At 39.6% G+C, this 21,119-nt stretch overlaps 1 protein-coding gene across 1 annotated transcript; it reads left to right on the top strand.

Moving 5' to 3' along the window:
• Positions 1 to 6,134: 6,134 nt before the first annotated feature.
• LOC132768375 (keratin, type II cytoskeletal 5-like) lies at positions 6,135 to 20,006 on the top strand. The gene is made up of 9 exons (XM_060764193.2): positions 6,135 to 6,645; positions 8,920 to 9,134; positions 9,678 to 9,738; positions 12,322 to 12,417; positions 13,002 to 13,166; positions 13,440 to 13,565; positions 14,600 to 14,820; positions 16,913 to 16,947; positions 18,778 to 20,006. The coding sequence occupies exons 1-9, from the start codon at positions 6,181 to 6,183 to the stop codon at positions 18,969 to 18,971; spliced, it is 1,578 nt and encodes a 525-aa protein (XP_060620176.2). The 5' UTR covers positions 6,135 to 6,180; the 3' UTR covers positions 18,972 to 20,006.
• Positions 20,007 to 21,119: the final 1,113 nt, after the last annotated feature.

Here is a 21,119-nt window from a genome sequence, read left to right as displayed (position 1 = left end):
ATTCTTTGGTCTCACAATTGAAAAAAGAACAACATTCCGGTTGTTAAAAACATACCAAAAATGAATATTAAAATGCAATGAAACTAGTCATAGCATTAGAACAATTCAACCCTCTACGGAAAAGAATACAATTGCAAATAAAAAGGTAAAAAGCTATTCAAAATCTCAATTTAAAATAATACAGCACCAAGAGCCTCCCTCCAAAAAAACCTGTTTTAATAGAGTGGTCCCTTGATATATGTCCTCTTCAGTGGTCTAGTTCTCATACGTGCATAGAATTTGTCCCTTTCTTTACAAAACACTGTACCTGGAAACCAAATAACCCATTTAAAAAGCATGCAATCCCTACATACCCAGGAATGAGCCATGTCCAGACCATGGATACTTACTTTTCAGTAGACACATATAGGATTGTGCTATTAATTGACTTTCAAAATATAACACTATTGGTGTTTCTATCTACATCAGCAGAAATCACTTTGGGTGCAGTTAGGACCCAGGAGTAACCTGCTTTGCTATGAGAGCACAACAGAAACCTGCAATAAAGCAAACTGAAGCTACCTTGTTGTCCAGACAAACAGTGCTCTGTCCTCCTCACCTACTCTGCTGCCCTCAATTGTGGTGCTCAAAGTATGTCTACTTGTGAGTCAATCCCACAGAAGTCAATGGAGCTTCCTGAGCTGGCCAGCATGTAAAAGTAGCCACTTGCCTGTAGAAAAGGAAGGAGAGGGAGATAAGTGTCAGCAAGGAAATGACAATCGCTCCACAGCAGCTGCACTCAAGGCTGAGGCACATCTGGAAGGAAGGGGCTACTTGACCAGCGAGGAGGGATAATCACATGGTTGGTCCAGGCCCGTAGCCAGGATTTTGTTTCGAAAGGGGGGGGGGCTGAATTTTTTTCAGGGGGGTTTCGGGGGGGGGCTGAGTTTCGGGGGGGGGGCTGAGTCTGAGCGAAAGAGGGTCTAGCCTAGCAAACCTTTTGTATCATTACCCCAATACCCCCATGCATATGGGATATATTGAGTATGGTGATCAGATAACGATATGAATAAACATAACAGTTTAAATAATGCACCAGTAAGGCCTTTTCGCGAACCATCATGAGATTTTTTTTGGGAGGGGGCTGAAGCCCCCCGAGCCCCCCCCCCCCGGCTACATGCCTGGGTTGGTCACCCCAACCAATTGGTGCCAGCAAGCATCACCTTTTTCTGCTCTTCCCACCAATCAGTGCTGGAAGAATCCTCCGTAGGGTTGCTGCCTTTTTGCAGCTGCTTGGCTCATCAGTGAAAGAGACAGAAAATAGAGATGCATCCTAGCATCAATTTGTCCCATTGATGTTTTGACATATGAACAACTAGAACACCCTGAATCCAACCAAGCCAACGGTCCACACTTCAGAAAACAAACAAAACAAACCCCAAAACAAAACCCAAGATTATGTTGGTCTTCAGGGAGTTCCACAATAATCTTCAAGTTTTCTTATATTGGATTAAAGGCTAAAAGAAGTAGAATTGATCACATATTATCTGGTCTGATCCTATCAGGTTCAAGGTGTGCTTAGGCCCTTCCTCCTTGTGTAGACAAACCCTGTGTCAAAGATGAAAAGTCATCTGCACACATTCAGAACCAATGCCTCCTCAGGTCCAGTTTTGGATCGTTTCCCAGATGATTCAGCTATCTCAAAGATTAGAACTAGATGCCACGATTTTAAGTTACAGTAGCATACATTTTGGGTGAACATTTGAAGAAACTGTCAGTGAGCGCTATTTTGCAATGAAACCAATTGCTTACGTGTTCTCATTCTCTGGGCACCTTCAAAAAGGGGTCTCTAACTGGAGACTTGGACTCCATGGTCTCAGGATGCCTTCCCATGCATCTGTGACTAATAACAACCTCAGAAACATGTAGGGAACCCCTGCTGCATGAGATGAGAGGCAGCAGTGGTCTTTCTATGCTCACGTCCCTTCATGCCATTCCACCTGTGCTCCTTGCCTTTCCACATGTTTCACACCCTGTACTTGCTTCTTGGTGGTGGCATTGCCAGCAGGAACAACTGCCAGATTACCTTCCTACGTCCCATTTAAAAAGTAAGAAAGGATGCAAGGAAAAATAATAATGAAAAATATTTGAGGGAACTCAAAAAATCTTGAATAGGGGCTCATGAGCCATAGGTTATGAATGCACAATAAAGGATTTCTTTATTTCTTTATTTACTTCATTTCTACCCTGCCTTTGTCACCTGAAGGGATTCAAGGCAGCTTACAATTCCGGCAAAAATTCAATGTCGGTAAAAACCAGTATTATTAATAAAAATTAAACAGTTAAAAACTATTAACATTAAGCAATAATAAAATACATCAGTATACAAATTTAAAAAGCATATAAAGTGCATGGTTCAATTCGTAGATAATCCTGCTCATAATCTTTAATCCAGACTGTGTCGAAACCATGGAAACTTAATATTGGAATGCTTGTGCGCAGAGCCAAGTCTCCAGCTTTTTCCTAAAACCCAGATGGGATGGGGCCTGCCTGATGTCACTGGGGAGGGAGTTCCGCAGACGAGGGGCCACTGTGGAGAAGGCCCTGTCTCTCATCCCCATCAGTCGCCCTTGCGAAGAAGGTGGGACCGAGAGCAGGGCCTCCCCAGAAGATCTTAAATTTCTAATAGGCTCATAAGACGAGATGTGTTCGGACAGATAAGTTGGACCAGAACCGTTTGGGGCTTTATAGGCCAAGACCAGTGCTTTGAAGAAGACCAGCACTTTGAAGAAGCAGTCAGTTTGTGTTTTCATACTCTATCACAACTTTGCATGAAAAATTAGTGGCGTTCTGGTCCACTTCAAATGTTCCAAAATGAGCATTATATGTAAATTTGTTTGGATTTTTAAAAATAAAATCCAAACAAATGCAAGCATACAGAAACCCATCAAAATTTAATGATAAGTTGCTATTAATACATTATTGTTAGTTGTTATATGCATTTGAATTGTTTTTGATGGATGGTGACACTAAGGCCTGTCATGGAGTTTTCTTGGTAAATATTGCCTTTTTCTGAGGTTGAAAGACTGAGACTTGCCCAAGATTATGCAGTGTGTTTCTCTGGATGACATTGTATTTGAAGCCTCCAGAATCAGAGTCCAATGCTCAAACAACTACACAATGCTGGCTTTCTTTGTTTACTGTATTTCTATAAAAATGAATACAATATAATCTTAAAGGAATATTGTATTTTTAAGCACTTTGAGTTCCATCATTGGCAAAAGCACAGGATATAAATGAATGATAATGACAAAAACAAAAACATGTTATTGTTATGTAGATTTGTGGCTTACAATATTTTGGCAGGTCAGTCAGAGAAGTATGGTTTTCTTAAGATGACAAAATTCTCATTTAGGAACATATTCTGGCAATGCTAAGCAATAATGCAAAATCCAAGTCTTAACCTCTCCCAGCATGTAGAAATACTCCTGGAAGAAAACAATTACTTAATCATAAACATATTCTTTTCTCCCTTCTTCATTTACGATTTGAAAGAAAAATTATTAGCTGGAAAGGGGTTTTTGGTCTGCTGTCAGTGCACCTAAGCCAGTGAGTTATGTTTTGGGATGGTTATTCTTCTCAGAAGATGACAAAACTTCAGTAGTCAAAGCAAACCAAAAATAGCAACTGTACAGATAGGGAAGTATGGCTTTGACCATTTCCTCATTGCATGTGAGGATGAATAAGTAGTTTTCTCCCTCCTGTGGAAGAAAATGAGTATTCCTCCACTGTACTCTTTCTGCATTTTGTCTTGGAGTGCCTCGCTTAAAAAGGCACCTATTGTACAGAAAACAGTGCTTTTTTGTGCAGGAAACCGATTTTCTGCACACAAGACAGATTTCTTGCACAAAATCCCAATGTGTTTTTCTCTGCAGAATAATTCATTTCTTTTGATCTGGTAACAAATACTTATAAATAATTATAAGCTATAACAATAATTGATTATAATTGAACAAGTTGTTTCCATCACAACACAAATGTATACATTTGCCCCCAGGAAGTTCATCTCTTTAAATATATTATATTCTACCCAACAAATTCTGTACTCAGCCCTACAGAATGCCTCATCACACTAGGTCAGTGGTTCTCAACCTGTGGGTCCCCAGGTGTTTTGAATCACAACTCCCAGAAATCCCATCCAGTTTACCAGCTGTTCGGATTTCTGGGAGTTGAAGGCCAAAACATCTGAGGATGCAGAGACTGAGAACCACTGCACTAGAGTTTAGATTCACTTTAAACCAGTGGTTCTCAACCTGGGGTCCCCAGATGTTTTTGGCCTTCAACTCCCAGAAATCCTAACAGCTGGTAAACTGACTTGGATTTTTGGGAGTTGTAGGCCAAAAACATCTGGGGACCCCAGGTTGAGAACCACTGCTTTAAACCCATATGCTGCCTTCTTCAGAATTCTGAGGTTTGTAGTTTAGGAAGGGCTCAGGACCTGCCTGGCTGAGTAATTTAAAGGCCCTTCCCTAAATGACAAACCTCAGTATTCTTCAGGAGGCGGTAATCAGATTTAAAGTGGATCCATGCTCTAGTGTGATGAGATGGGAAATTATTGTTTCCTTTCAGTGTTTTATGTTTTGTCTTATGTCTGTTATAACAGGCTGTGCTTTTATTTAATTTTAGTTGTTAAGTTATAATTTATGTTTATATGTTGGGTTGTTTAAATTTTGTTATTATGGATGTATTGTTGTTGCATTCGGGCATTGAATGTTTGCCTTTTATGTTTGGAATCCGCCCCGAGTCCCTTCGAGGAGATAGAGCATAATATAAATAAAGGGTCATCATCATCATCATCATCATCATCATCATCATCATCATCTGTTTCCTGTTCTGTTGCATCCAGTTATACATCATTACCAACAAGTACATTGGTTTTGGTCCCTAAGGTTCTTACCCTTTCTTGTTTGTATGGTGCTGTACATTTAGGTCTCAACAATTCAAAGTTTGGGAGTTTTTAAGGTTTTTTTGTCATTTTAGGGTGGTTTTTTGTCATGAAACTCCAACATTTTCATGCGCGCGCACACAAAATCTGTTGTGTCCAGATAGCCATATGGGTAAGTGTGAAATGTCTGGGTTTGTGCAAAACCTGCAGCAACTTTGCCCAAGCCGCTGCTCATCTCTGTATTTGGAACGGTCCCTCTCTTTTTTCTCAGTTTACCTTGAATGCCATACATTCATTTTACATGGCAAAACCAGTTAGCACACTATTAACTCAACAGGGGAGAACAGGGTAGACTCTTCCTCTTGCTTGGTAGTTCAGGCAAAAAGCAAACTATATGTATACTTTTTTAGGAATGTTCTTCCTCATTAGTAACATGAGCCATCTTAGCTACACTCTGAGGTTTGCTGTCCACACAGGTTCCAGTTTTCGTTAGTTAAATATTGGTAGACATAGACTATAAACTATGTTTTAAGGAATGAATTATTTCAGAAATACAGTGTTGAGTACCTGCCAAGACAAAAAAAAAACCAACAAAAAACTAAAATGGTTTTCTTGGAGAAACACATTTCTTTATTTCTTACTGGGGGTCTGTCACCTACCACTTGAAAAAAATGTTTCAAAGATAAATTTCTTTTTTATTTTTAGTGGTTATGGTGGGAAAGAGTGGTCAAGATCTATAATGAATTGTCAACCATTCCCATAAAAGTCCACTTGAACTAAGGCAGACGTATTTGAAAATGATAAAGACAGAACTGTTTTTTAAAAAAGTAAACTAATTCATTTCAGAAACATTCACAGTTGACAATGTAATACCCATGTCAGCCATGATTGGCAAGTATGAAGAAGTATGAGTTTCGAGAGGCACATGTTAATTATATAGGGGTTGATTCCTGAAATAGAAATGGTTACACAATACTAAGCATGGACCATTGTAAATCCCAATGAAAGCCTACCCCCACCGTTTCATCCCAGCTCATTAGGTGTGGATTATATTGTTTAGTGGGTTTCAGTAAAGGATGAGCCAGTGCAAGACTAACCAAACCCATGCATAGTTTAAATATCTTTCATTTCATTTGTTCAACCAAGCCCAGGTTCTGAAAGCCATATAAATGAAGGGGTCTTGGAGTGGATGATGAACTGCTCATCTCTCTCTCTCTCTCTCTCAGTCTCTAGGTTGCTGTCGACAACTGAATGCAATGAGTCGACAACTGAATGCAAAAGCTTTTGGTGGTGGGAAGAGGTTTAGCGCTGGTTCTGCCATTGTTTTCGGAGGAGGAAGGAGTCAAAGGAGTATGGGAGGAGGAAGTGGAAGCTATGGTCTTAACAGTCAGAGCCTTTATAATCTTGGAGGAATGAAAAGTATTTCCCAGAGTGTGGTTCCAGGAGGCCTTCGACATGGAAGTGGATTTGGTGGTGGTGGTGGTGTGCTTAGTTTAGGTGGCTTTGCTGCTGGTGGGCGGGCTAATGGCAGCTTTGTCAATGGAAGAAATGGGCTTAGTTCTTTTGCTTATCCATCGGGACATATCCAGGAAGTGACAGTTAACCAGAATCTCCTAGCACCACTTAACCTGGAAATTGATCCAAAAATCCAACAAGTGCGCAAGGAAGAGAGGGAGCAGATCAAACACCTTAATGACAAATTTGCATCTTTTATTGACAAGGTGGGCTATTGACATTTATAACTATTCTCATCTGCTTATTAAATTGTGAAAACTATAGTTTTTCAATTGTCCATGAAGAAACATTTCTCAATGTACATGCCCATAACCGTGCATCCTTATTTTTGATATGTTCACTTGTGTATTTGGTGTTATTTATTATGTTTTTAGCTTTGCTTGCTCTCCAATGCATTATCATTTTTATTCCACTAAGGGTTGTTGTGGTGACATAAAAGAGCTATATCAGTAGAATAATGTCAAACAAAAGCTAGAAGTCGTAAGGCAATCCATCAAATTCATATTTGAAGCTTGAATCTTTAGAATTCAAAATATTGAATTCACAAAGTCATTTTAAAAAATGCATGTGGTTATCTGCCTGCATCTGGATAAATATCTCCTCTCTGGATTTTTTTTTGTCCTCTAGCAAAAGTCAGTGGTAACTTCTGGCAGAAGTCATCCATTTTAATAGGTGTTTTATATTATCAACAGTTTTCGATTTCCACAGTAAGTTTAGGAATGTATTTCCCACAAATATGAAGAGCCATGCTGTAGATTGGGAGAAAAGATATAAATCTTGTATTATTTTATTTTTATATGCAAGAAGAAAGAAATTTGAAAGTGCAGAGATTATCAGATTTGAATGCATTTTCTAACTTTATTTATTTATTTATTGCATTTTAGGATTTTTTTTAAAATGTGCACAAGAAATATATTGTAATTTACAAAATTACCCGAGAATTCATTTGCTAGAGATCCAGTGGGGTAGCTGCCCAATCCATCTGGGGAGCGAAACTGCAACACATCATCGCCTGGGTACTATTAAGAGGAGCAGAATTGCCCTTCCTGTGTCTGTAGAAGTAGAAAGGAGAGGGCATTCTGGTTGTTAAAGCCATATCCAAAACAATGGCATTATCTTCCAGGACCTCTGTCAGTCCTGCAAGACACCTTAGTTATTCTCCATCTGGCTAAAGGGACAGAATCAGATACTCTTCTGAAACCCGTTGCTTCCCATCATCCATTAAATGGCAGAGAAGGGGGTAAAATGAGAAGTATTACTTTTAGTAGGCCGGACATGGGTGCTTAATTGGATCATAAGTTTATGATTACAAACAAACATATAGAGGCATATGATAGACCTATATCTGCATAGATCACTAACAGGACACAAATCCACATTTTTTAAAAAATATATTGCTTAAAGGTCTCAGCGGTGGCCAGGGGAGCTTTTGTGCCAGCTGCGCCCATACCTTGGGAAGTCTGACTTGGCCATGGTGGTCCACGCTCTGGGTACATCCCATATAGACTACTGCAACACTCTCTACGTGGGGTTGCCTTTGAAGACTGCCCAGAAGCTGCAATTAGTCCAGAGCTTGGCAGCCAGGCTATTATTATTATTATAACTTTATTTGTACCCCGCTAGCATATCCCAAGGGATTCGATGCGGCTGATGGGAGCTGGGTACACCAGCTCCAGTAGCTGCCAATTAGCTTCCGAGCACAATTCAAAGTGCTGGTTTTAACCTTTAAATCCCTATACGGTTCCAGCCCAGTTTACCTGTCCGAACGTATTCTCCCCTATGAACCATCAAGGACACTAAGATCTTTTGGAGAGGCCCTACTCTCAGTCCTGCAAACTTTGCAAGAGTGTCTGGTGGGGATGAGAGACAGGGCCTTCTCTGTGGTGGCCCCTCAGCTATGGAACTCTCTCCCGAGTGAGATCAGATCTGCCCCCTCCCTCTTGTCCTTCAAGAGGCTAGTGAAGTCCTGGCTATGGAACGAAGCGTTCCCAGAATAATGGCTGAGACCGGTTAAGTACCAAAGTGAGTGACCACATATGCGGATTGAGTTGAACTTGATTTTATCTTGGCAATTTGGCTTATATGTATTTTTCTATATGTATTTTAATCTTGTATTATTGTTGTTTGATATTTTAGTTTGTATTAGTAGCATTGAATCTTTGCTGTAAGCCAGTTTGAGTCCCTCTACGGAGGTGAGAAGATCGGGATATAAAAGTTTTAAATGAATAAAATAAATAAATAAAAATGTGACATAAAATGCAACAAATGTATATACTTTAGAAAAATGCTTACAAACACAGGAAGTGGGGGAAATGCATATAGGTATGTGTGTACAGATTGGAATGGGAAAGAAGACAAGTCTCATAACCTAATATGAAAAACAGAGAGCAGGCTTCAAATGCCGGGGAAAATGGAGAAAACTCCACAAGAATGGGATGGGAGATTTTCACCTCTCTGTTTATCATTGTTTGGATTCCCAGGTTCGATTCCTGGAGCAACAAAATAAAATCTTAGAAACCAAGCTGAACTTTCTGCAACAACAGCCCATTACCCACCTAAAGAGAAAGGATGGCCATCTCCTTGAAGCCTACATTCATGGCCTGAGAAAGCAGCTGGAGTCTCTGAGCAATGACAGAGGAAGGCTGGGCTCAGAACTGAAGCATATGCAGGATGTGGTCGAAGATTTTAAGAAACGGTACTTGAGAAAACAACATAGCAAAGTTCTTCCTACCTGGAGTAAAATTCTGATTTCATTGCAGGAAATGAGGTTTAAGGTTTAAGACACCTTAATGAGGACCAGGGACAAAAACCTACCCAGACTTTCCCATGGACTGCCCCCACCCCTAAGCATGCCACTTTGCCTGTTTTTATCAACAAGGCATTTCAAAATGACAATCCAGAAGTGATTCTGTATCCCATGTATCCCATTAATTGCTTCAAAGTAAACACCATCTTCACAAATAGAATTTTTGTAAGGACTGTGACAGAGAAGGAAAGAGTTAAATCTCCTGAGTCCCACGCTGCTAGTTGTTTTAAATATAATGTATAGATGGGCCCTTGGTTGAGCATAACCAACCTGCCAACAATCACAGTACCTGAAGCAATGTAAATATTGACATGTAATCTTAGTAGGCTTGTGAAAAGTATATAGGAAGGATGGCATGCCTTAGGTATCTGGGACCAAGGCCATATCCATGGGCTCATCATAATCCCTGTCCTTTTTTTCAAATTTCAAAAGGTATGAGGAAGAAATCAACAAGCGCACAACTGCTGAGAATGAATTTGTCCTGTTGAAAAAGGCAAGATTTTTTAAAGCTACTTACTTCATATAATAAAGGTAGATTTAATTGAATGCAAATGTGTGTGAGAGACACAATAGGCAAATCTGGAGAGTCTAGAGATATTAGATATGAAGAGCCAGTACTAGGTTTGTGGACACCTAAGCCAAATTCAGTTTTGGAAGACCTCCATTTATTAAGGCCCTTTCCACACTGGCCCTATATCCTAGGATCTGATCCTAGATTATCTGGTAGTGGAGTCTCATATAATTCACTTTAAAGCAGATAATCTGGCATCAGATCCAGGGATATATGGCAGTGTAGATGGGGCCATAAAAACACATCAAGTGGGCTTGCTGACCCATGGTGCTGGTAGAAGGAGGCAGGTCGTCCTCCTTACACTGAAAAGCTGAAACAGTGTTGTAGGTGGCAGTTGTACTGAAAGCATTGTGAAACTCAGAGTCAGGACAGATTAATTTTTCCTCCTGCTTTGCCTAAGAAAGTGTCAGCACCTTGTAGAACAAGGGAGAAAGGAGTCTTTGAAGATCAGGAAAGACAGGATAATTGCTCCTATTTTAGGGTGTGCATGCGCATTGTCCATTGAGGGCAACACTTCATTTATTGTAGGAACCCTGTGTCAGTCAGCTAAGGAACATGAACTGACATTGCATTGACTTTTAAATTGCTTCACCCCCACCCGCCTTAAATTATTGTTTTTGTGCCCCAGCGCTTTTGGCTCCATCTCCATGGCCCTATAGTGCAGTTTGAAACCATGGTGGAAGTTTCTCTTTGAGAGGCTTTTAAACAGGGGCTGGATACCCATCTGTTAGGGGGTGCTTTGCTAGTTTGTTTCCTTCATGGCAGGGGGTTGGACTGAATGGCCTCTGTGGTCTCTTCTGATTCTCTGATTCTCTGATCAGTGCAGACTCATATCATCATCCAGTTTAACTGTATTATACGAGTCTACACCAACCATATAATGCAGTTTCAAACCTAAATTACCATGGGAATTGAGTTGACCAAGGCTTTGGAATTGCTATAGGGAATACATGGATGATGTGTCCAGACTGAATCCTGCTCTTCCTTAAGAAATTATAAGAGCTTTCTTTTTTTTTTTTTTTGTGCAGCTCCTTGGGCACATGTAATATACACCTATTACAGGGATGCCCAATGGTGCCTTGTTTGAGATTGCTAATTTAGACAGTTCCAGGGCCCAGATCCTACAAATGAATTTGTTCATTTTGGGGACAAAATCTGGAGTGTGTAAACATGATTCAAGGTGGTGGGGTGTGTCTTGCTACTCACTCCCACTGATTAAATCCACAAGCATAAACCAGAACTTTGAAATAATTCAAATGAACTGCATCTTCCAGGGCAATTCCTTTTCTAAAACAATACAATGAGTGGCACAGTTGGTGTTTTGAATCAGAAATAAACTCAGTGCAGTGTTTTGGTTCATAATATCTTGCTGGACAACATGATGCAACATGACTGAGCAGGAAATGTTATGGATGTACTTCCCATGTGGAACTTTTACTTAAGCATTTGAAATAAGGCTGCTGCACTTCCTGATACGTACCTTTGTTGTTTAACATTGTGTTGCTATGTTATGTCATGTAACATCTTGTTCCTCTGCAGGATTATTCTGATCTGAACAGCAGCCTTGTAGTGTGTGTCCAATGTGTGCCTATTAGTTACTGTTAAACAAAAATCCTTTGCTGATCTGAGCATAAAATACTCTATGCTTCATTAGTAAGAAGGGTGCACTTTAGAATTAATGAAGTTCATAATCACATTAATTGTCATGGCTCAATGATATGAAATCTTAGGAATCATAGTTTTACACGGCCTTTAGCATTCTCTGCCAAAGAGAATTTGTCTCTTACCAAACTACAACTCCCTTGATTCTATAGAATTGAGCCATTGCAGTTAATGTGGTGCTAAAATGCAGTGATTTTATAGTGTAGATATACCTAAGGCACAGATCTCTCCTCAGCAACCTAGTAATAATGAACATGATAAAAATTAGAATGGATTACCATTCTTTCTCCTGGAACAAATGAAGTAAACATTCTTCCTAAAGAATACAAACCAATCACGCTAACTAGTTATTCTAAAACAGTTGTATTTGAACTTTAGCATCTCATTGGTAACTTGTAATGCTGTAGTTCTGGGAAATATGTAGGCACTCTCTAGCAAGAAATTCCAAATGCTGAAACCAACTAAAAATCTCAAATTTCCACTTTGGGAGAGTCTTGGTAATTAACATGGTATCAAATGGCTACAACTGTATGATGCAGACACACTTTTAATCATGTGCTAAGATAACATATTTAATGACAAACAAGATATGTTACCATCAGAATTCTTGTTCCGAAACATTTGGTGGACTCTGATATATGCAGATTTGTTTTGATTTAAACCTGAGAGCATAGGCTAGACATGTGTATTAAAATAAGGAGCGTGAAATGTGAAAATACTGGGTGTGTTGGTAGCACTGGGAAGAAGAAGAGGGCGACAGAATGGGGAATATGTGTTATTTGTGCACATGTACAATACATATAAAAATACACTGAGTTGGAGTTTTATTTGGTTTTTCCTCAGGATGTAGATTTAGCATATATGAACAAGGTGGAGCTGGAGGCCAGGACAGCTTCTCTGGTTAAGGAGGTCAATTTCCTGAGATCCTTGTATGAGGAGGTAAGAATGAGTCCCTAGTTCCCTAAAGACCACCTGAAAATCCCTAATAGATTCTCAGAAACCATCTCCATTTTTATAGCAGAGCTTTAGAATCCAGTATTTCCTGATGTTGGGTTTCCTCTTTCTTGGTCCCCATCTAAAATGAGATGGGATGAGAGCAATCCAACATCAATAGGGCCACAGGGTGTTTACAAATGCTTTTTTGATCTGCAAAGAATAACTCTAGGCATAGGGGACTGGAATCCTATGGTTGCAACCAAATGTGAGGATCTCAGTTTACATCTCCCCGATACTTCTTCCAAATGTGGGAGTTTCCACTTTTTATCTGTGGTTCTCAACCTTTCTTGCACAACATTTGTATGCAACATGTTTGGGATTTTTCTCTCAAGCAATCCCACTACTGATGCATTACTGAACTTCCCACGATATATGGAATTATGAATAATAATGAACCATATTATTCTCAATGAGACAAATGATAGTGGTACTGAGATGAGGGTGAAGCTTGTATAGAAAATTAATTACTGAGCAAGTGAAACTGTGGATAAGCAAAACAGTGAATAAAGATTCCTTGTGACTTGCAGGAGCAGGCACAGATGCAAAGACAGGTAAATGACACAAGCATCATCCTCTCCATGGACAACAATCGAGATCTGGATGTGGATGATATCATCACTGAAGTCAAAGCTCAGTATGAAGATATGGCCAATAGGAGTCGAGCCGAAGTAGATGCCATGTACCAAAACAAGGTGTGTATATTTCTGCCTTTGACCTGGTGCTTCAAACAACAAAATATTTCAAGCCTTTTCTTTTTAATTCACAAATTCAAAACCGGGAATGACAGATTAGTTCTTTCCTCCCGAAAAAGTTATATACTTCCTTATCAAAAATGCTGCCATGAAAGAGTATACAGGCTTGCCACTTAGGACATATAAACATAAAATCTTAAAATGGTAGGTAGGTAGACTTGGTGATGGATTTGGCCATAAGACCTGGCAGTTGTTGATTTGAGCTGTAATCAGTTTCAGGAACTTCAGCTTACAGCTGGGAAGCATGATGATGCCTTGAAAAACTCCAAGATGGAAATTTCGGAACTGAATCGATTGATCCATAGGCTGAGAGCAGAGGCAGACACTGTGAAGAAACAGGTAAGGTGCACTCTTCTAGTGGAGATATACATAAAAAGCTCTATTTTTATATTTGGTTATCACTCCTGCGTTGCAACAAGAATATGTTTAGAAAATGTTTGGAATAGTCTGGAAGTTGATTTTTAACAGAGCAATCATGGTGCTAATTAATGAAATAGAAACTTAAGTGGAGACATCACATCTTGTCAGTTTTTTCTAGCACTGTTTTAATGACAAAAATGTTCTCAGTGAAACTAAGCACTCCTTAATTTGAAAATGAGAATGAACACATTCCATTCATTCTCACTTGCAAACTAAACAGTGATTCTATTCATTTTCATTATTTTCTTCATACTCCACCCATCCAAATATAACTAACCATTCTAAATTCTGTGACTTTCATAATTCCATCTTTTTGCTAAACAATTAACCTGCCATTATTCTAAATTATTTCCCCCTTTCCTCCAAATCACTATTCTTTCCCAATTTGGCATCTACCTTTTAAGAATAATTATTGTTTTACAAACTGTTGTAATATGTGGTTGCTTCACAATTATTTGAACTCTTTCAATATGGTTGGAAACATTTCAGCTTTCAGATATTTTGACTTAACCCCTCCCCCTCCCCAATCATGATGGCGAATGACAAGGGACCCTGGGAGCCATATGGCTAAACCAATGGAGAATCAGAAGCTGTCCAATCCTGTTTTACATCTTGGTCCTATGTACATTTACACAGAAACAAATCTGCTGATTTATATTCACCTTACTCCTTAGCCTATGAAATATACATATAGAGTTATGGTAGCTTTTGTTAATAAAACATTCATTTAAGAAAACCATATGGATTCCTAAATTACATAGATTTGTTTTGCTTGTTTTGTAACAAAAACGCCTGATAGTTAAATGTATCATCATGGAACCCAATCCTTTATGCAAATCATTTGAAAGCAGAATTAAATCTTTAAAATACTTGTGACATTTTCTTAGCTTGTTTCATATTATGGTCAAAAAGCCCTGATGTAAAAATCTGAGTTGATTTCTGTTCTTTGGTAGTGTGCTTATCTTCAGTCATCTATTGTTGACACTGAAGAACGTGGAGAGAGAGCACTTAAAGATGCCAGAGAAAAATTGACTGAATTGGAAAACGCAATACAGAAATCTAAGGAAGAGTTGACCCATCTTTTGAGGGATTACCAGGAACTTTTGAATATTAAGCTGTCACTTGACATTGAAATTGCCACTTACCGGACACTCCTGGAAGGCGAGGAATGCAGGTAGGCACCATGGAACCCAAGACGATTGTTGCAGTTGGGTCCCTGGCACTATTGATCTGGTATTCATTCAGTTCACAGCCAGCCAGAGGTAGTGATTTCAGTTTTGGACTATTAGTCAATCTAAATGGACCACATATGGTAATGCTTAGCTGGAGTAAGGCGCCTCCAAAGGCCACAAAGTCAGACACCAAGCTTTCTCAGTGTAGACAGCTTGTGTCTACACTGGCCCAGCAACTGTGTCACATCTGCACACTGCTAGTCTGCCACTATTACCTTCCCCTTCTTCTCATATTCATGCCTGTTCACATATCTATCCTGCTTTCCCTGGCTGTGGGAGAAGGTAGAGAGAAAAGAGAAATCCCTCCTTTCTTTCACCCCGTCTTCTCCAATCAGCCCTCTTTTTTGATGCAACAAGGGATCACCATTTCCGGTTTTATGCCTGATGTCCACTTCTAAGCCCAGGGGAAAAGGTGGAAGAAAAATGCCATCTCCTGTTCCTGGGCTATCAGATCCCCAGGAAAGGAGGATGGCCATGTGAACAAGGGAAAGTGGCTGAATTGTTCACACTGCAACAAAACCAGCACTGGGGTCTCCTGAAATAATAAACTACCATGTATTCTGGCGTATAAGACTACTTTTTAATCCAAGAAAATCTTATCAAAAGTCAGGGATCATCTTATAAGTGGGAGTAGTCTTATACGCGGGATTCGTCTTATATGCTGGAGTAGCCTTATGCATGGGAGTCGTCTTATATGTTGGAGTAGTCTTATACGCTGGGAGTCTTATAGAGTGGGTACTGAAACTTCCAATCCAGATTGGAAATCTGTGGTTGCTGCGTATTGTGGGGGGAGCTCAAAAATGGCAGTGGCTGCGTCCCTGCCATATGCAGAGACTGTATGAAAGCATTAAGGGTGACACTGTACAAGTACAGTAGAAGAAAATCCATTCATCAGGATTCATGCACTTAATGTGATCCCGATGGTGAGGTGAAAGGGCCCCTTCCTTGTCTTCTACCAGCACCATGGGTCAGCAAGCCTTCTTTGTCTTCAATACTAAAATCCAGGGTTCTGTCATGATACACAAGTATAGTGCTAGGACCTGCTTTTAAATGCCAATGCGGCTTGTGTGGAATCCCAGTCACTGTAGTTTGGTGAGGCACTGAAAGACTTTCTGGCTTAGAAGAAATGCCCACCCATAAGTTAGGAATGCTTACGTTACAAAGAATGTTGCCATGACAGTTAAAGTGTCATCAAAGTTCTATATGTCTATAGTATGGTGGAATATTGTATCTGGGTTGCTGTGAGTTTTCTGGGTTGTATGGCCATGTTCCAGAAGCATTCCCTCCTGATGTTTCACCCACATCTATGGCAGAGATCCTCAGTGGTTGTGAGGTTTATTGGAAACTAGGCAAGTGTGGTTTATGCATTGTATCTATCTGTTCCATGTAAGCTGTTAAAGGTGCCTGCTGGAAAAAAGAATTGTGTACCACAAGTGTGGCTGAATACATAAGAGCTGGAATCAGATTTTTGAGTTCTAACTACATTGGGCTTTTAGCTGGAGTTTAGTTCTAGAACCCACTGTTGCTATCAAAATCTGTGTGTGCTCTATATACAATACCACAGGAAAATGGTGTCCCTTGCATAAAATGGCAAAATTATGCTTTGCTTTTTGGATTAAAAATATTTTCAAGCCATGGATGCTTGGCCCCTGGATACAGAAGCTGTGGATACAAAGGACCAATTGTTTTCTCAGTTACTTTTACTTCCAGATTCAGTGTTTTAGTATCTTAGATTTGTTGGGATTAGGATGCATTCTGCAAAGTACTCACAATGTGGTCAGATACTGAACCACTAGTTTTTCTAATAGGGAAATGATATACACACACACATTGAACTGAACATGTCAAGGGGTATGTGGAGGACATATAATAAACCCAATCTAGGAATTGGCACGCACAAGATGGTATCAACTTTTTGAGGACTTGTATAGGACTGTGCATTAGATGTGGCTAATGTAATAATATATGGAAGACTATATTAAAACAGAGTAAGATGAGGAGCTCCCAACCATTCACTTTTATTTTCTCTAACAGGATGTCAGAAGAATGTGGAGGTGCTGTAAACATATGTAAGTAACTGAAGGTTTTGAGTTGGACTTTTGGTTTTGCAAAACTGCATGCTGCTGAACCCTCCCCTTGTTTGAAAACTGTAGAACTCCAATTCTGGCAAAGATGTACGTGGCTCCACCTTGAGTGTTCACCACAAAGGATATCTAGGTTTTTATCACTAGATATAGTGTCTTCTAGTGGTAGCACCAATGTTATGGAGCTCTTTTCCTCAAGTGCTACATTAAGTTATTTCCAGCATTTTTTGTTTTGTTTTCAGCCTTTTAAAACTAGAAGGGTAGGCATGGGATTTTTCTAGGTTGTTCTTATCGCTCTGTTCTTAGATTTTAGATATTAAATGACAAAAGATCCCCCATGACCTTCTTACAAGTAAACTAGTCAAATGTGGGCCAGGCAATGCTACTATTAGGTGGATCTGTAATTGTTTAAGTGACCAAACCTACCAATGGTCCTTACCAATGGTTCCACTTCATCCTGAAAAGAAGTGACTAGTGGAGTGCCACAGGGTTCTGTCCTGGGGCCAGTACTGTTGAACAGTACTGTTTATTAACATCTTTATTAATTGCTTGGATGAAGGTTTAGAGCAGTGGTTCTCAATCTGGGGTCCCCAGATGTTTTTGGCCTTCAACTCCCAGAAATCCTAAGAGCTGGTAAACTGGCTAGGATTTCTGGGAGTTGTAGGCCAAAAACATCTGGGGACCACCAGTTGAGAACCACTGGTTTAGAGGGCAAGTTTGCAGATGACACCAAATTAGGAGGAACAGCTAATACTCCAGAGGACAGAATCAGAATTCAAAATGACTGAGACAGATTAGAGAGCTGGGCCAAAACTAACAAAATTAATTTCAACGAGAACAAATGTAAGATACTACACTTAGGCAGAAAAAAAAATGAAATGCAATGATACAGAATGGGTGATGTCTGGCTCAACAACACTTCATGTGAAAAATATATTTGTGGACAACAAGTTGAACAGTGTGCAGCAGCTTAAAAAGCCAATGGGATTTTGGGCTGCATCAAAAAGAGTATAGTGTCTATATCGAGGGAAGTCATGGTGCCTTTGTATTATACTTTGGTCAGACCTCACCTGAAATACTGTGTCAATTCTGGGCATCACAGTTTAAAAGAGATATTGACAAGCTGGAAGGTTTCCAGAGGAGGGCAACTTAAATGATCAAAGTCTGGAAACCATGCCCTGTGAGGGGCATCTTAAAGAACTGAGCATATTTAGCTTGCAGAAGTTAAGGCCGAGAAGAGACATGAAAGCCATGTATAAATATGTGAAAGGATGTCATAAGGAAGAGGGAACAGGCTTGTTTTCTGCCTCCCTTGAAGCTAGGACTAGAAGCAATGGGTTCAAATTACAGGAAAGAAGATTCCACCTGAACATTAGGAAGAATTTCCTGACCATACTAGCTGTTCAACAGTTGAACCCTCTGCCTCAGAGTGTGGTAGAAGCTCCTTACTTGGAAACTTTTAAACAGAGGCTGGATGTCCATCCGTCAGGCATACTTTGGATATGCTTTTCTTACATGGCAAGGTGTTGGACTAGATGGCCCAACTCTATGATTCTGTGATTTTGTGATTCTAGGACTCTTGAGGAGGGGATGGAAAACCGGAAGCCTATTTTAAGCTAACTGAATAGAATAATTCAAAACAACTCACCAGCCTGTCCTGAATAGGAGCCCTTTGTTGCATATCTTTCTTCTGCATTCCATGTCTATATTCCAGAGTTTAACAAAACCAGCATCTCATGTGGATTCTTCCAAAAGCAATGCTTTATTATAGTTACAATAATTACATATGTGCATTTTTTTCTTTGTTTTTTACAGCTGTAGTTAACAACAGTGGCACGGTTGGAGGAAATGGCCTAGGCCGTGTTGCGAGACTGAGTGGAGGAGGAGGAAGTACAAGTTCTGGAAGTAGCAAGGGTCTTGTGGGATATAGTTCTGGAGGTGGAGGAAGCAGTTCTGGCCTGAAAATTATATCGACAACTTCTACAAGCAAAAGGACAACAATAAGATGAACCATAAACAAAATTCCCTAAAAGATCAAATTGATCACTTACAAATATTTGAGGGTTGCAAACACTAAATGTCTGCTGTGGAAAAACTTGCCCTTTGTGTGATTGATTGTGTTTTTAATGGCTTCATAGAGATCACATTCTTTTAGCCAGTGAATTGGACAACAGTAACAACAACTAGCAAATTATCAAGAAAGAATAATGTCTGAGGGACATTTTAATTTAACATTTCTGCCATTTAACTGTCATGGACCTATATGTCCTAAACCAGGGGTCCACAAACTTTTTAAGCAGAGGGCCAGGTCACAGTCCCTCAAACTGTTGGCGGGCCAGATTATAATTCGAAAAAAATACGAATGAATTCCTATGCATACTGCACATATCTTATTTATAGTGCAAAAACATTTAAAAACAGTACAATAATTAAAATTAAGAATAATTTTCACAAATATAAACTTATTCCTATTTCTATGGAAAGTGTGGGCCTGCTTTTGGCTGATGAGATAGGATTGTTGTTGTTATTGTGTGCTTTCAAGTAGTTTCATACTTAGGTTGAACCTGAGCGAGGACCGGGTAAATGACCTTGGAGGGCCGCATCCGGCCCCCGGGCCTTAGTTTGAGGACCCCTGTCCTAAACCCTTTGAAATATAGCAAAGAACGGTGCACTGAAGAAACTTCTGCTAGTATCCATAGTCACCATGGAAAAGGAGATAACAGTTTCAGCAGTACATGCACAGTATGTGTTGAACTTGCAAGTATGTTTTTCGTTTTCTGTTTCATGCTGTAATGGTTGAGACATGGATGCAGGCTTTTTAATACAGCAGCAAAACAAGGCATCCAATCAAAATTCTCATTACCACTAAGCATTTGCCTTTATCTGTATTTTGCACATATCCTTCTCCCTGAAATTCACCTATGGTTTGTTCCTGATTCAATTATTTTTAAAATGAAAAAGGATCAATTATTTTAATGTATTGTCGAAGGCTTTCATGGCTGGAATCACTCAGTTCTTGTGGGTTTTTTCAGGCTATATGGCCATGTTCTAGAGGCATTTGCAAATGCCTCTAGAACATGGCCATATAGCCCGAAAAAACCCACAAGAACTGATCAATTATTTTCTTTGTTATTGTTTTTCCCAAAGGCCCCTTCCTTTCACTGCACCATTTTAGCACTATGAATGAACTTTTGAACAAGATTTGGTCTTACTATATGTGTGTGTGTGTGTGTGTGAGGCTCTGAACTTATAGTTAAAACTATTCACCAAAAAGGCTTACAAGGAAAGAAAAATGATTGTAATAAATTGGTTTTGCATTAATAAAGGCGGAAGAATGTACTAACATTCTTCTATGGAATAGATAGATAACCTCTGTTGTCTCATGGCCTGATTTTGGAGGGGGGCAATCCTCCACCAGATTAATAACTAAGCTTGGTTGTAAGTCAAGAGCAGCCTTCTAGATATTGCTGCAGTTTCCAACAGTTGCCAAAGGCTACAGAATGGAATACTAGGAAATGCCGTTCAACTATGCCTAAAGAATTATGGGAATTCCCAACTCTGCTTGAAAAAAAAATACCAACAGGTTAACTTCAATTCAATGTTTATGTCAATGGGAGAAGCATTATATTCTTCATCCTTTTCCTACTATACCCCATAGTAAGTCCATCTCCTGAGGAAAAGATTGAAATGAATGTTGGATGGAGAGCTTGCCAGCAAAATAAGAATCAGAACATGAGGCTACAAAGGCATTTTGCTACTCTTCTGCTGCCATAACATTTTAAGTAAGTTGTTTTCCCTTTGCTATCTCAGCAAATTGGCAGTTTGGAGACATTCCAGTTTGGAATGCCTGAATAACATGGCCTCCGGGATGAAATCTGATAGAATCCACCTGGCTTGGATAACGGCCCTGATGCATTTAGCTTTTTCTGACTGGGAATGTGCTGGGCTGCAACACTGTTGCCTACTAAAATAAAATATTTCTTCAGGCCAGGGTGGATTTTCTTAATATGATCAATTACCTGAAATCTTTTGTCAAAGAGGAGATTTCTTGCCAGTTTTTTTAAAGTTGGCAATGTCACATTTGTTAGTTAATTAAGATGGAATAGCTACCTGTCAGCATGTACCATTAAAGATGTTGCAACCGACTTTGGGTATCT

This window comes from Anolis sagrei, chromosome 2, assembly GCF_037176765.1.
Source record: "Anolis sagrei isolate rAnoSag1 chromosome 2, rAnoSag1.mat, whole genome shotgun sequence".
Lineage (NCBI taxonomy): Eukaryota > Metazoa > Chordata > Lepidosauria > Squamata > Dactyloidae > Anolis > Anolis sagrei.
The sequence above is the reverse complement of the archived record's forward strand: the minus strand, read 5'-3'. Positions and strand labels throughout refer to the sequence as shown.